Source organism: Haliotis rufescens, unplaced genomic scaffold (genome assembly GCF_023055435.1).
Source record: "Haliotis rufescens isolate VD_foot unplaced genomic scaffold, xgHalRufe1.0.p SCAF_21, whole genome shotgun sequence".
NCBI classification, from domain to species: Eukaryota; Metazoa; Mollusca; class Gastropoda; order Lepetellida; family Haliotidae; genus Haliotis; species Haliotis rufescens.
The window spans coordinates 9,542,240-9,559,024 of record NW_025963902.1 but is presented as its reverse complement, the minus strand read 5'-3'; the positions used below and the strand labels follow the sequence as shown (position 1 = coordinate 9,559,024).

Sequence of the window (16,785 nt, the reverse complement as noted above, 5' to 3'; positions counted from 1 at the left end):
TTATTTGCACCGTCGCCATAATGGAATGATTGTCAGAATGCAATCCCTGATGGGTAGGGGACATTTGAACTTTGAGCATATTTCTCTCAAAACAAATATCAACTGTACATTTTCTTTTAGAAGTGGGAACACGAGAAACCGAAAAAATGCTGTTTCCACTTTTACAATTAAAATAGTTTTATGACGCCACGCTACTGTTATGAACACACAACGCCATTTTAGAAAGTGGTCAAATGTAACAAATGTACTACTATTTTTTTTTAGTCCCATCCGGGATTCGAACCCACACTGCCAGAGTGGAGTACCTTATCGCCAGCACCAGTCGCAAGCTGTGTCCTTTGAGAATACCAGAAACCTAGACACACCGTAACAACGTAAGTCGATTACTGTAAAAACGGCGTTAAACCCCTCACTCCCTATCCTAGTATATCTCTTTCATACCCCCCACCCCCACCCCCAAACAAAAATAAATAAATAAATAAATATATATTGGGTGACCCTTCCCTGATTTCGTCAGACACAACCGCCCACCCACGCACCCACCCAACTCCGCCCCTGGGTAGTGAACGTGAAGTAATAATGCTGACTGTCACGAAATGTGAGATTACATAACGCTACTTCACATGCACTTATACTTATTGCACGATGGCATTTTATTCCTGTTATTCATTGCTATGTAGACCCCGAGGGTTACGACCATCGTTAAGAAGTGCTTCCGGGACTATGAGAGCGTACAAATACATACACAAATATACAGAGGATATTTGCCTAATTAATCACGGAATGACCTGATTCAGCCGGGGTCAGCTTTGTCAGGTTCTAAACCAAACGTTTTAGTCATCTTTGAGTGTGTTACTGGTTTTAGTCTGTTGGGTGTTTTGTTTGTTTGTTTGTTTGTTTGTTTGTTGTTTAACGCCGCACACAGCAATATTCCAGCGACATGACAGCGGTATTTCAATAATTACATATTACTGTGGGATGACAAAGCGAAGTGATGCAGCTTTCAGACGTTGACCTCTTTGGTTAAACCCACGTAAAGCGGGATTTGAACCGTCAATCATAGGTTCCTGGCGTGCCCAAGAAACGTAACTCTGCACAGCGATTTGCGGCGCCTTAGACGACTGCACCCAACCCCTCCCCCAACCTCAACCCCAACCCCTCCCTCAACCCCCGTGAGAAGCCCATTGATGTTGCTGGAAATTGCTAAAATCGGCAAGGGAGTTACAGTCAGGCCGTTGCACATAGCACTACGGCTGCCGCAAGTCTATGTTAAAGTATGGGAGTTACGAACCCCTTTGCGCTGAAATATCTTTGTGCGACGGGGCCCAGGGCCCAGTACCACAAACCAGTCTTAGCACGACGGCGATCGTAACTCTCATACTCTAATATATAGACTTACAACAGTTGTAGCGATGAGGTCGCTTTGTTGAACGAGTTCCAGCGACGGTATTCACAACGTTTCTTAGATTTTTCTTCAGCAGTAAAATTCTGAAGATATCCAATATGGCTGCCATGAACTTAAAAAACATTCTTAGCTAAGAATTTTAAATATAACTTAATTCAAAACTTTAGAAAATTCCTGGATTATTTGTGGATTATCAATATCTGTAGCAGACACGACCCTTATTAGAGGTCGGGATCTTATTTCAACATCTGACGACTATGCTTACTCTAAATAGAGTAAATACTATATGTGCCGTTTTCTCTCGTCAACCATCGTGTGATTGATGCCCATTGAGATATACAACGTGACCTTGACAGAGTATACAGCCCGCGTGACTCGATGCAATGAACATGACTGCCCATGCACCAATTCTGAAATTGGATCTGGCGCATATATATAATATACGATGACCTTGAGATGGTGCCATGTACTCGGGTAAAAGTATGTGAGTTACACTCGAATCAGCAATGTTGTTGTCACATCGGATGAAATCATGTGATCGAGTGTATCAAAGTTATATCATAGCAATTTAACCAAAAGAATGCGTAATTATGATGTTTATAACTGTTTGAAACACCGTATCCAGGCAACCAGCAACCAGGGTTCGGTAGCCTTTGAAATTCAGGTTTGTCCACTAGCCCAAACCTACTAAATTGTGCTGAGGACAAGTAAAACCCAAAGATGTTAGTCTTCATTGACAAGAGGCATTTGATACCCGATCTTCAGCAACAGTAACTATGCTTCTCGTAAGAGGTGAATACCAGGATCGGGTGGTCAGGCACGCTGACTTGGTTGATCCATGTCATCGTATCTCAATTGCGTTGATCAATGCTCACGGTGTCAGTCACTTGACTGACTGGTCCGACTCGATTAGTTACATACCGCCGTCATACATCTGGTATAGTGCTGAGTGCGGCGTTAAACAACAAACAAACAAACAAACAGTAGCATCTGAGAGCTCCAATTGTGAACCTATTCCCCATGCTTCATTTTTGCCACCAGTTGGAACAGAATAAAACATGTCAGCGAGCCTGACCACCCGATCCCGTTAGTCGCCTCTTACGACAACCATGGGTTGCTGAAGATCAATTCTAACGTCTAACTCACACTTTTATCAAGCGTGGACACAGCGTTTTGAAAAAAAAGGTGGATGCATTTTAAATTACGAAAAAGAAAGAATAACTGTCACTAAAATTATTTTCTTTATGTTTTCCTTATACGTCATAGTATTTCGGTGTCTTTGTGTCGGTCTGTGTTGGCCTCGTGACCACCCGGTATCACGGAGTTTTAGGACGTTGAAGGATTGTCATCCAAAATTGCCTGTAGATTTTGTTTTATCCAAATTTGAAATGATATTATAATGTCTTGCAAAAGAAATAACGAAGTTCATCTTCCCTAGGCAAGGGAGTAACTGACTGTAACTTCCTTGCCTCGGGAAGATGACAGGAGTTCGCCATGCTTATAAATATTGCTATTATGGGTATAGTTTACCTTGGGTGATATTTAATCTCATGACAACAAAGCTGCAGGGGTCGAATCACTAGCCTATTTCCACATACAACATTCTATGGACTGGGCTCGTATGCAGCACACTCTCAAACACATATACATAATGTATATATGTATATACGTGATATAATTATATTTATTTTATGTCGGTACACTATAGTTAGAACATCTCCCTCATTGCCAAGAGTCAATATTCATTTATTGCGATTTTAGCAAATTCCAGCAACATCAATGGCTACACGCTTTGTACCCATGTGGGAATCAAACCCGGTCCTTTGGCGTGACGATCGAACACTTGAACAACGATGCTACCATGCCGCGCCTGTAATACTGGATTTTATTATGTATATATATTTTTTTTTAAAAATTTTTATTCAGTCATATACACAGGATACATAAGCACTCGAAAAGCAATACAGCTTTATGAATACAGGTACTTCTCAAAAGGATATGGTACAGAGGAGGCTTAAGGCATAATCCACATCATGGTACAGATGAAGGCATAATCCACATCATGGTACAGATGAAGGCATATTTATGTATACAATTAAGAAGATGCGGTATTTATGGTACATCAAATTATGTTGCAAACATCAAGTGAATAAGTTATTTTGCAGGTTGGGTAAACAAAGCCCATTTTCTATTAAAGGCAGAGAAGTCGTTATTTCAACGTGCAATATGATATTCAACGTCATAGATACTTCTTATTGTGTTCTTAAAAGCAACAAAGTCAACATTTTCATTCTTAATACACTGGACAAAGATAAATCTTTTAGCAGCTACAATCAAATGGTTAATTAATACATCAGAGGTACCAAAGAGGAGCTCGTTGTCAGTTATAAGGATTTTTCTATGCAAGATATGAGTCAAGTAAATACAGAAATCTGACCAAAAACAACATGACATTCGATATCAACATGAAAAATATTTTCTTTGTGAGTATGACACATAGAACACTCATCGTTATCAATAAGTTTCATTCTTAATAACTCACGTTTAGTAAATATTACTTTATGAATAAATCTAAACTGGAAATCCCTGAGTTTTGTGTCCCTTAACCCATGGCAATATAAACTGAATATTTGATTCCATGGAAAAGAGCATTTTATTATGTATATAGTGAGGAAACACTATCTGAAAACACAAAATGGGTACACTACAAAAAATGGGTGTTTAGATCGTTTAGGTAACTAAACGGATTTTGTTTAGAAACAAATCGTTTACGTTTTATATCTAAACAATTTCCATTTAGTCGCCTTACTCGGTACCGTTTAGATATTAAACATTTACTGTTCAATACACATATAAAGCAAATATTAAAAGGAAGTCTTAAAGAACTTATTTCAAATTAACAATTATCGTTTTGTTTCAGACTGCCTCAATGAAACGACAGTCGTTTGGGGAGGGGGTACTACACTCAACAGGACCCGTGAAGATCCGGGGTAGAATAGGTCTTTTGCAACCGTTACTTGCTGTAAAAAGCGACTATGCTTGTCGTAAGAGGCGATTTACGGGATCGGGTGGTCAGGCTCGCTGACTTGGTTGATACATGTCATCGTATCCCAATTGCGTGGATCGATGCTCATGATGTCAATCACTGGATTGTCTGGTTCAGACTCGTTTATATACAGACACATCGCATTTACATTTACCGTGATATAGCTGTAATATTGCTGAGTCCGACGTTAAACAACAAACAACACTCAACAGACTAAAATCAGTAACACACTCCAAGATGAATAGAACGTTTGGTTTATAACCTAACAAAGTTGACCCCGGCTGTATAAGGTCACACCTTGAGACAAACATATCACGGCATTTATTAATGACAAGACTAGGCAAATGTCCTCTCTATTTTTGAGTTTGTGTTACAGTCCCGGATGCACTTCATAACAATCTCGACCGCCTCCGTGGTCTAGTGGAAGAGCGTCCGCCTGGAGAGCGAAAGGTCCGGGGTTCGATCCCCGGCCGCGTCATACCAAAAGACGTTAAAAGATGGTACTTGTTGTTACCCTGTCTTGCGCTCGGCATTAAGGGGTTAAAGCAAGGACTGGTCGGCTCGGAGTCAGTATACTGTGTCTGAGTGGGGTATTCATGTTAAACTGCGGCATGGTATCTCAGTGAGCTAGCACTATAAATCGGCATCAGTGCGGTCTAGTACAAGCAGCCACACACGTGCATGCACGTCGCTATATAATTGCAATAATCTTGGACGCGACGTTAAACCCAATTTCACCTCACCTCACCTCATAACAATCTCATTAAAATCAAGTTCTCGCTGCGGCTAAACAAATGGTCATAACCCTCGGGCTCTATATAGCAATGAATGACAGGAATATATTGTCACCGTGCAATCAGTATAAGTGCATATGAAGTAGCGTTATGTAATCTAACTTTTCGTGACAGTCAGCATTTTTGCTTCACGTGCCTGCAAGCGTCTATTACCCTGGGGCAGTTTGTGGGGTGGGATGAGGCAATCAGGGAAGGTTCACCCCAAAACAGTCTGATCGGACTACACATTGTTTTTAAATTATTTTTTATTTATTTATTAATTTATTTTGGAGGGGTATTGGGGGTGTCATGGGCAAGATACACAGGGAGTGAGTGAGTGAGTGGGTGGTTTAACGCCGCTTACAGTAGTCGATTTATATCACGGCGTGTCAGCTTAATGTGGTAGTAAAGTCCGAAGTGATGCAGGTCTCAGACGTTTACCACTTCAGTGAAACCCACGAGTATGGGTATGGTGCTGACAAACCTAGAAACATATAATCTGGGCGAACCGGGATTCGAACCCACAATCATAGGTTTCTGGCGCGCCCAAGGGACACAACTCTTCACAGCGAATCGCAGCACCTTAGATGAGGCCCCCTCCTAAGGGCCAGTAGGATTTAAAACATTTTGGTGGGTTGCTTGGATGGTTGGTTTGTTGTTTAACGCCGCACTCAGCAATATTCCAGCTCTATGACGGCGGTCTGTAAATAATCGAGTCTTGACCAGACAATCCAGTGATTGACACGCTGGTGAAACCCACGAGCACGGGTATGGTGCTGACAAACCTAGAAACATAATCGGGGCGAACCAACTCTCGAGCCAAGGAGCGTGGGGGTTTCTTTCATTCCCATGGGACACATCTCAGCACAGTGAATTGCGGCGCGTCGGACGACTGGGCCAGCCTTGCCCTCCGCAAGGACATGGATATGGTCATCCAAAAATATAACAAGCATTAGTGGAGGGTCTTTATATCCCGTACATCAGTGCATCATACACGTCGGACTCACCACACCCGATAGAAATGACCGTTCCCTTCAGCTCGACGACGTACTGTTTATTTGCATGTTGTTTAACGCCGCACTCAGCAATATTCCAGCTATATGACGGCGGTCTGTAAATAATCGAGTCTGGACCAGACAATCCAGTGATTCACATCATGAGCGTCGATCCACCAAATTGGGATACGATGTCATGCATCAACCTAGTCAGCGAGCCTGACCACCCGATCCCGTTAGCAACCCATGCTTGCCGTAAAAGGTGACTATGCTTGTCGTAAAAGGTGACTAACGGTATCGGGAGGCAGGCTCGCTGACTTGGTTGATGGATGTCATCGATCCAAAGTGCGTGGATCGATGCTCATGATATTAATCACTGGATTGTCTGGTCCAGACTCGATTATTTACAGACCGCCGTCACATAGCTGGAATATTGCTGAGTGCGGCGTTAAACAACAAACCAACCAACCAACCAACCATTCATTCACATGTTTTGCACTTGACCTTCTGTTTTTCCGAAGTTGATTACATAAAAAATGAAACGAAATATGAAAAAAAAATCATGGATTTATTTTAAAATCAATGGATCGTCAATGCCTTTAAACATATTTATAGTTTTAGGTGGAGGAAACACTGCTTGACGTGTGAAAATTCAAGAGATCGCAAAGTCTACTCCACAGTAAGAATGTGGATCATTTCTTAAATGTTAGCATCGGAATTCTCTCTCTCTCTCTCTCTCTCTCTCTCTCTCTCTCTCTCTGCGTTTGCATTCTCTCACTCTATCTGTATTATGCAACAATTCTGTATACAATTCAAATCTTATAGATGTTATATATACGCAACAGTGCGCTTAAAAATTGAAAGACAATGCGTGGGGTTCATAGTTTTATAGCAAGACAATGTCTGCTTTTTCTTTTGAAGCCATTCCTTGAAAACATACAATCTAAATCCAACCCAACCTAATCGGTTACACCCATGGCTCCTGGTCTGACCCGCCCACTCGTGATCTCAGTGATTCATGCAAGTGCGCTTAAATTTATTACAATATCATTTTAATATCTACCCATACAGTTTCTGGTCCAACAGAGAATTGACTTATAATTACTTTTCAGACATGATATGTAACAATACAACTTCAACATTTTAAAACTGTAACTTTCAGATGCAACCGCCCGTCATGTCAAATGACTTTGAACAGTGAGCCAACAGAACGGTATGCGTTAAGCCTGACCTCTGACATGCGGAAGTTTGTCAGCTCTCAGGTAGGGAGTATTTTCCTAAAAACCTTTCAACATATTCTGGCTACTTCGGGTATATCTACCTGAGGATGCTGATCAACTGAGGTAATATGTCCTCAGATAGTTTAGTAATACCAAACATATAGTTCGAACAAAATGGAGAAAACAGCTTTTCCATGCACGATTCTCAAGCAAATTTAAACAGACAATATTAAGGGGCGATTCACGTATCAAGTGAACACCAGATCTACGTACATTGATAAACATGTGTCAACATAAGGAATCAAATCGTATGTGTGCTATTTTATACCCCAATATTTGTACACATGTATCTTCTTTATTTGTTTGATTTACTCGCGTCAAAGCCAACAGAGAGTTTCGAAATGCACTCACATATATCATTAGTTGTGATACAGATAGTATCAGGTAAATAGTGTTGTCCTTAAGCCAGGCTGTCTGCCAACGCTAGTTATTTCACTGTTGACATAAGACTTACTTTGTTTGAACACGTAATCAACGAAGATATGGTGGAAGTAGAAGTTGTCAAGTACCGTCCCATCAAGGTAAGAACTAATTAGACGGCATTGTGGCAATCAAGGTACAGGACGCTACAGGTGCGACAGGTGAATTCAAATCATGAATAAATAGAATTATTCTGAGAATGTCTGCATGATTGTGGTCCTTGTTGTGATATACCAAGACGTTTTCTGACAATACACCTCCTAGATATCTAGGGATAGATTTAGCAAGAGGATGTTTAGATCCCAAGCTGTTATTTATATTTGTTTATGGTTTTGGGTGTTGCAAAACTTGACAGGTGAGAAACAGCTTTGGGAAGGTGTATTTAGCATTCAATGTTTACATACGCATACATATATATATTGTCGCACAGTAGCGAAAAATCGTCATAAAAATGCCACAAGTACTAATATGTGTACTTGATGTAGGTGGAAATCACCTGTCACCTGTTTTCGAGAGCCGAGAACCAAGAAGGGTTGTCTGTCTTGACCGTTTGCTGCCGTCACGCCTCACTGCACTTGGATCTGTTTTTGAGTGATTACAATAATCTTATAGAATCATTTAAGATAATTTGTCACATTTCATATTAGAAATAACAGGTGATTTTGTAACATTGTTGATCATGTTAAATACAACAGTATTTATGTGAGATATGCATTATAGAGAAAGAAGTGGCGATGCATGTAAACATTTCAGTGTATACCACACTGGAACTCGTTATTGGTCAGTAAATAAAAAATATATACCCCCTATATACAGTTAAGTCTTGTTAATCCGACACTGAAAAATCTATCAAACCGGCTTTGTCCCACACTAATGGGAACCGATTAAATCAGTGCTTTTTAGTGCGTTAATCCATCAGTCTCGCACTCCAACTCTGTCACACCTAATTTGCAACAAATTACAGAAATCACTATTTACTCAGTCTCGTTAATCCGACACAGTGGTCAGCGTATTCCGTGGTCATCTGCCAGCGAGTACACAGCCCGGTGTTTTGATGCGATGTATAAGTTCTCTACTTTTATGAGGGTATGTAGTTTTTATTTACTGACCAATAACGAGTTCCTGTGGTATACCAGTCTGTGCCAAACACTTTTGAGGCAATTAGCCCAAATTTGTCCCTCGGCATTATTTTCAGTTGATTTATGTGTTGTATGGAATTTTTTTAACGCAAAAAAATTCATGTTTTGGGGAATTTAACAGGTGATAGAAATAGGCCAAACGAAAGTAAAATGCATAAAAATGCAATAAAAAACTCTGACTAGTACAATTGGGAGTATATTTTCAACCCAATTACACGATCACTGATCGCAAAGTACCTTTTCACAAAATGCACCCCTCCTTTTCAAAAGAACTGCATCTGCTTTTGTTGTAGTTTGGCCTAGTCCTGCACCATGACTGTGGAATATATGTATTTTATGAAAACAAGACTAGATTGGATTTATATAAAATCATGTCTAGCCAGCTCTATTATCAGCATCAGGAAAAGTATTTGTTTTAATTATAGAGGAGAGAAATATATTGTGTAATAAAGGACTATATGTTACAGTTTGTCCTGGAACTGTAATATATATTTGATATTATATGAATGTTCTTGTCATTCTATGTTTACGACATGAGTGTCTAAATTCCAGTATTTCCTGAGCAAGAGGGATGGAAATACCGTAATTTAGGCACAAGTGTTGTAAACATAGTATGACATGAACACTCGTGGGTTGTTCTATTAATACCGAAGAAGATGTTTACATACAGAGACAAATTGTAGTGTTTACCTATAAGGACAGACAGTCGCTACAGCAGAGGAACCACAATTTGTCGAATGACGTCAACAATCTTCAGCTATGACTTGGTTTCTAGTGTGGCGTCATTCCGACCTCACCTCACAATAAGATTCGAATGACGTCTACAATGTCCTCCGGATGACGGAAACAATACATTGTTGTCTTGTGATGTGATATGACCCTAGGGCACATATGATTTTTATGAATATATGTTTGCCCTCATAGGTAATAAAACTTGGAATGCAGACGAGATGACCTCAGAGCTGCATAAAATACACACAATATGTAACCTTTGGTGTAAAAATACCCAAGACTGGACCATATTCAGTAAGGACATATTGAAAACACAAAGGAAACTATCAATATCCAATGTGAATGATAATTTGTGTGTAAATATTCAACATGCTCAATGGCTCAAAAATGGATTTTTCCATAAGTTTGAATAATGACCATGTGTGCAAGTAAAAGAAATCTTTTCTAAATTATGTAATTTGCTATTTCCTATTCCTGATACAATAATGATTGAAATTCCAAAATTCTACAACATAAGCCAACTGACCATGCTGACATGGTTTAGGCGACATTTTTTTTATTTCTTGGTTTATGGTTTCAGACTCATTCAAAAGTGAGGGTGGCAAATTAAAAAACAATACAAAACAACCTCTCAGATTTTTTTAAAAACTTTTTTTCTATAAAGTTAATTAGGTATTAAAAAAGATTTCTGGGGTACCAAAAGTAAAACAACTCAATTTATCAAGAGACATTTTATTATATCCCTGGCAGACAGCTTCTACATCAATGGCAATATAACAATATTCATGTCATGGTGAAGACGCCGCTATTTTGGCAGCATGGGCGGCGATTAAACTGGTCACCACTGTGCTTTTTGTTGACATGCTCTGATGGTATCCGATCCCGGCGAGAAATATTAGAGTGACTTCCCTTTACTTTACACTCGATGAGGAAACAAATCTTCTTCTTTTTTTTGAACTTTTTGTGCATTTTTTAAAGTAAAGTAAGGCACTAATAAAAAACGAGTAGTTTGTAAAAAATTTTCAACATTTGGACTTTGAAAAAGCAGTGCATCTGTAAACCAAGAAATAAAAAAAATTGTGCATAAAATGTTTCTGAATTTTTTAGATAGTTAGCCAATGGTAAGGGCAGTTGAACAAGAATCAATTAGTGTGATTGGCACAGATGCACTGGCCACACTACACTGCTTCCTGTGTGTTAACAAATGGTAAAGTTTCATTAACATTACATTTTGTCTCTTTTTCTAACAATGTATTGATTTGTGAAAATTTGTAATTTGTTCTTGCAATGTATTATGTATGGTGGTTGCAGTGGCTTATATCTATTTCTGCCAAGAGGTCGATATTCGGCCCCAGGACTGCAGCATAATGTCAGCACAATTCCCAAACTAGAATTAGGAACCTTCCCAATTCATGATAATGGTAATCACTAATCTTATAGCCTTGTAGAGATCAATAGTCATGATGGAGGAGATGAGTGTGTATTGCTTGGTTTTAGATTATTGCATTGAATGCAATACCATGTGTACAATGTTAACGTTGATCTGAATTTAAAAAATTAGATATTAAAAATCCTGAGGAAGAGAATTTATAGATGTCAACTTCTTTATTATGAGGAACACGTTTTGGAGTATATACTTACTTCTTCATCAGGTGAATAAGTAAGTTATACATGTATAATGTACTCCGAAATGTTGTTTTCCTCATAACAAAGAAGTTGACGTCCATAATTCTCTTCCTTATATGTATCACTTCTAAATTCCATTCAAAGACTAAAAAATCCTATCAAAGAACAAAATAATGTTTGTTTGTTGTTTAACACGGCACTCAGCAATATTCCAGCTATATGACAGACAGAAATGCAAATGTTAGTGACTTGTAGTGTAACCATCGAGTTTGGGTTATTGTCACAATATATCATGTGACTTACCGCAGGTGCAGACCAAAACAGGACCCACCCTACCCGAGTACCCGAGTTACCCATTCCATCAACCAAGTCACCAAGCCAGACTTCCCAATCCACAAAGTCCCCCCTTACTTTTGTTTGTTTGTTGTTTAACACAGCGCTTAGCAATATTCCATCTATATGACGATGGTCTGTAAAATAATCGAGTCTGGACCAGACAATCCAGTGATTGACATCATGACCATTGGTCCACGCAATTGAGATGCGATGACATGCATCAACCAAGTCAGTGAGTCTGACCACCCGATCCCGTTAGTTGCCCCTTACGACAAGCACAGTCGCCTTTTACAGCAAGCATAGGTTGCTGAAGACCTATTCTACTCCAGATCTTCACAGGTCGAACAAAATAATTATTTTTTTCCAATTTGCCTGCCAGGGGCAGTTAGCCTCAAATCCTTGGATTGGTGTATTTGAGCATGTCTTATTCACCTCCCAAGGCAAGGGAGTTAACTGACCTTGCAGAACTCAATTGTAGCGCCACTAGTGGCTAGTACGAGTTATGTCCCTTTTATGTCCCTCCTTTTGACCAATCTGATTCCACCTGTCATATCACTTACATTTGGTTACAACAAAATGGCGGCCCAATAAAAGACAATCTGATCGATAATGAAAATATGAAAAGATTTGGTACACATGCTCTGCAAATCCTGCAATCAACTGAAATCTTCCAGGCAGTCCCGAGGGGCGGTCGGGTAGCCTCGTGGTTAAAGCGTTCACTCGTCACGCCGAAGACCCGGGTTCGATTCCCGACATGGGTACAATGTGTGAAGCACATTTCTGGTGTCCCCCGCCGTGATATTGCTGGAATATTGCTAAAAGCGGCGTAAAGCCACACTCACTCCAGGCAGTTGCCATGTTATTTGTAAACAGATGTCGATTTCTTTACGAGATTTTGATGGAACTGTGATGTCCAGCCAAAATATTAGTAAATATCGCCATGGGCGCTTATTAGAGTGGGGAGCTTATTACGTCGAATACGGTAACTCATTTGCTTTCTTGTACTTCATAGATTGGGATTTCCTTGTTTAAGTTAAAACTTAGTGATTGAATGAAAACATCTGACATGGCCTGTCTGAACATTTCTCGTTCTTCTTACCAGAACAGAAATATCAGATACATCTTGTGTATGTTTCGGTTTAATTTCTTTCATTAGTAATTCCAACTTCCATACATCGGGACTTATATTGAATAAGTTTTGAATCCATTCTTAATTTTTATGTGTGTTGGATGTAGTTTTTGTGTCCTGTTAACACATGGAAAAACTATGCATGATGACAGTGATGGTTGATAATGGGATGCCACTGTTATGCAACTGAAGTATGGTACATAGCACTTTTTTCCCCATCTCACTCAATTCAAATCTGCTGGGACAGTGGGGTAGCCTTGTGGTTGAAGCGTTCGCTCGTCACGCCACAGGCCAGGGTTTGATTCCCCACTTGGGTACAATCTGTGACGCCCATTGCTGGAATATTGTTAAAAGCAGCATAAAACACAATTCACTCAATTAAAAATGTTGTGTTAAAACTTAAAAACAATAAAATACAGTGTTCACATTTAAGTTATTGGATAAAGAAACAGTATGCTTCATAGATTTATAGGAACATTCCTACATATACTACGAAAAAAAAGTAAAGGATCTCGCGATTCTTTCATATTACTATAGTTTATCTGTCATTACATGACAGATTATCCATAGTAATATGAAATAATCGGTGACCCTCAAATTTTGTTTGGAGTATATTAAACCATTATGATGACATCACGCTTTTGGGGTTGCTGTTGATTTTGAACCAGGAATTCACAGGCAATTCTGAACATGCATTTAAAACAAGTAAAACTGACTAGGTCATAATTCAAGATTATTAGTGAGTATGGTTTTACGCCGCTTTTTGCAAAACTCCAGCAAACTCGCAGTGGGGGACACCAGAAATGGACTTAACACATTATACCCATGTCGGGAATCGAACCCGGGTCTGCGGTGTGACGAGCGAACGCCTTAACCACTAGGCTACCCGACCGCCCTTCAAAATTATTAAGACATTATACAACAACCGTAACACGGTTTAAGTCCGAGAAATCACTTGCATCTGTTGATTCTACTTCTTGAATCAAGATTCCCATGATTTCTCCATTATTTCAAAACCAGAATATGATGAATAAACTAGACTGGAACTATACAACATGAAATCCAGCTGATGGATAGAGGAGATAGGAACCCTGTGGAAGGAATGATCTCCCTTAGACAGCTGCTGTGCATCAGCTGTGATTGTTGCCATCCATCAGCATCATTTCTCGGCATCACCTTGGCAGCCTCGCCATATCAATAAAGGCTCTTCCTTCCAAATAACTTGGGATTTACACCATGTGCAACTGTACATCAGGGAGTTATACAGCCTGAGGAACATATGTGCATCTTCGGTACAGCAGTGCCAAGCAGTATCTTTTACCTCTCTCCTGTGCCCTAGATCTGTCTGACATGGACTGTAGCCTAATTAAAGTACAGATGCTCACTGGGAACTGGTTCAGATGGTTTGATATATACCCAATTGTCATAGTAGTTCCATTTAGGGCTGGGACGAGTCCAAATTTACTACCCGGGTACCCAACCCCCTGTTACCCGACCCTACCCGGGTACCCGACCCCCTATTACCCGACCCTACCCGGGTACCCACTGTAGGTCTCAAGAGTAGGTACAAAATGTTTAATTGGGGATTGTTTTACCGGAGCCTTGGCAAAAAGTGTTTAGATATAGTATAAAATGATCTGATCGTGCATACACTGAAGTTGACTGAAGCTTTGTTTTTACTCAAACATATAAAAGTCAGAAGGAATGTGTGCATAGTCAGAAAGAAATGCAAACATTAACGACTTGTACTTGTGTAACCATGGAATTTTATTGTTATTGTCATGCGTCAGGGTAGACACTCTATCTACTAGACCATTGGTCCGGGTAGTCCTGTGGGTAACCGGGTCCTACTCAGGACCCACCCGACCCGAGTACCCAAGCTCCTTTTCCCAGCCCTAGTCCCATCATTATATTACAAATTACATCACCCTTACATCTGGCCTCTTTTATTGTACGGCCACAAATTATTTTGTGGTTGGTTTATGAGACCAACCAACAAAAAGACCTGAAAATAAAAAAAGAGAAGACTTTTGGCAAAAATATTTGGCAGACTCTGTTTTAGAGTTAGCATGGTTAGATGAAATGAAAAGAAATGGCAAATAATATTTATAGGAATCTTTATTCTAACAAAGAAAGAATCACTTGTCTTTCAGTATCGTTTCACAGTTGCACTTCTGTGATGCTGTGACCTATGAGTTTGTTTTTCGTTCATTATTAGCAGATCTAATCTGGAAGGTGAAACTGAAAGAAAATAATTTCTCGGCCACTACAAAAGGGGACATTGAATTTTAGGCCAAATTTTGTGTGAACCAATTGATCTTGGCGCCACCCTGTGTGGAACATGAGTCCCCTTGTGTCCCTAATGTCATAAAAACGTGATATCCAATCAGATAGGTGTTCTTATTTTGAATGTGCTCACAAAGACTACTCTGTTGTAAAGTTTGCATGCAGATATATCGAGGATATTTCATGTGTCGATTGAAATATCATGTTTCTGTCATCGAGTGATGTGGAGGAAAGTTATTTGATATTTTCATGAGTGGCGTAGCCATGAATGAAAAGATCACCTTTTCACCCATCACAAGATGAGAGAAACATGATGTTTCACGAGACATATGGAATATCCTATTCATTAGATACTTTCTGTGCAGTTGTCTACCGGAAAGTTAAATTATTTCATTAAAAATGTAAAACCTTGAAACGTAAATTCTCCCTTCCAACACACAGGGACGGTTCACCACTCCTTGTGTTTGCGACTTAAAAAGTAGTTTAGTGTTTGCAAAATCTTAAACAATATATATCAGTGATATATAAACAAAAGTTTAAAAAAATATTTATGGTCACAAAATTTAGATATTATTATATACAACAACTTTGTAAAAAATATTCTTGAAAACCAGGAGGCCGCCGTTGGAAGCGAAGGAATACACGCTGGTCAAGTAACGAAAATGGTGCTTTGTGAAACGAACAGTCTTGATTGACGGGTTAAATGAGAAATTTTTCGAGAGAATAACAAACAGCAAGAAGTGATATTAACTTCACAATTTTGCCTTGTCAATATTGAACTAACATTAAAAGGACATAAACAGTTTGTGTACGGGCTAGACACTTACGATAAAGGGGGGCAATTTTAGGGGGGGGGGGGGGGGTTTAAATCTTGTATCAAAATAGCTCTGTCAAAGTGTTATGTTCACTGCAGTGAAAATATCCCTTTTCTCGACATCAGAAAACACAGTCTTTCACACTAAAGTATATAATAAATAAAAGTACTTGGTCAAGGTGGTTGAAAACTCTGAACAACTTCGAAAATATTTGTCTACGCTTATTATTTGGAATAACTGCAGTGCAAAAATCGACAGCCGATGGCTGTGGTCATTGCAAAGACCACATTTTCGGAACATGGATGTTGATTTTGTAAAACCTGTTGTGATTGGACAATTGATATGTGTGATAGTCCTCTCATATTTTAGCACAGCAAAGTAAGCTTGAAATGGAAAGGGTGGAATCTAGGATTTGTTATAGGCTAGCGGACACTCTTACATCATGGAGAGTGGAAGGTCGGTGGTTTAATCCCCTGGCACCATCATACAGAAAAATAATAATGATAGATGCTAGACTGGTTGCCTCGGAGTCAGTGTAATGTGTCTGAGTGGGATATCCATGTAAAATTGCAGTATGGTATCTCAGTGAGCTAGCACGAAAAAACAGCATTTGTCCAGACCAGTACAAGCAGCCACACACATATATATGCTTACATGTCCAGAGCTCCAGATAATTTTTTGAGCAATTGAGTTTTTACTCAAAGGTTTCTATTTTAATTGGGTTATTACATTTGCCATTGTGTAACCAATATTTCTTCACTCATCTATTCATCACTCTATTGTTTTTTCCCCCAAAATGAATA

At 39.4% G+C, this 16,785-nt stretch overlaps 1 protein-coding gene across 1 annotated transcript in view; it reads left to right on the top strand.

Annotated features, from left to right (window-relative positions):
• The first annotated feature begins 7,874 nt into the window (after positions 1-7,874).
• Positions 7,875-16,785, top strand: part of LOC124150820 (p53 apoptosis effector related to PMP-22-like) — a 33,667-nt gene continuing 24,756 nt past the window's right edge. The window contains exon 1 of the mRNA XM_046522898.2: positions 7,875-8,020. Coding sequence (XP_046378854.1) covers positions 7,982-8,020 — 39 coding nt within the window. The 5' untranslated portion in view covers positions 7,875-7,981. The remainder of the gene's footprint in view (positions 8,021-16,785) is intronic.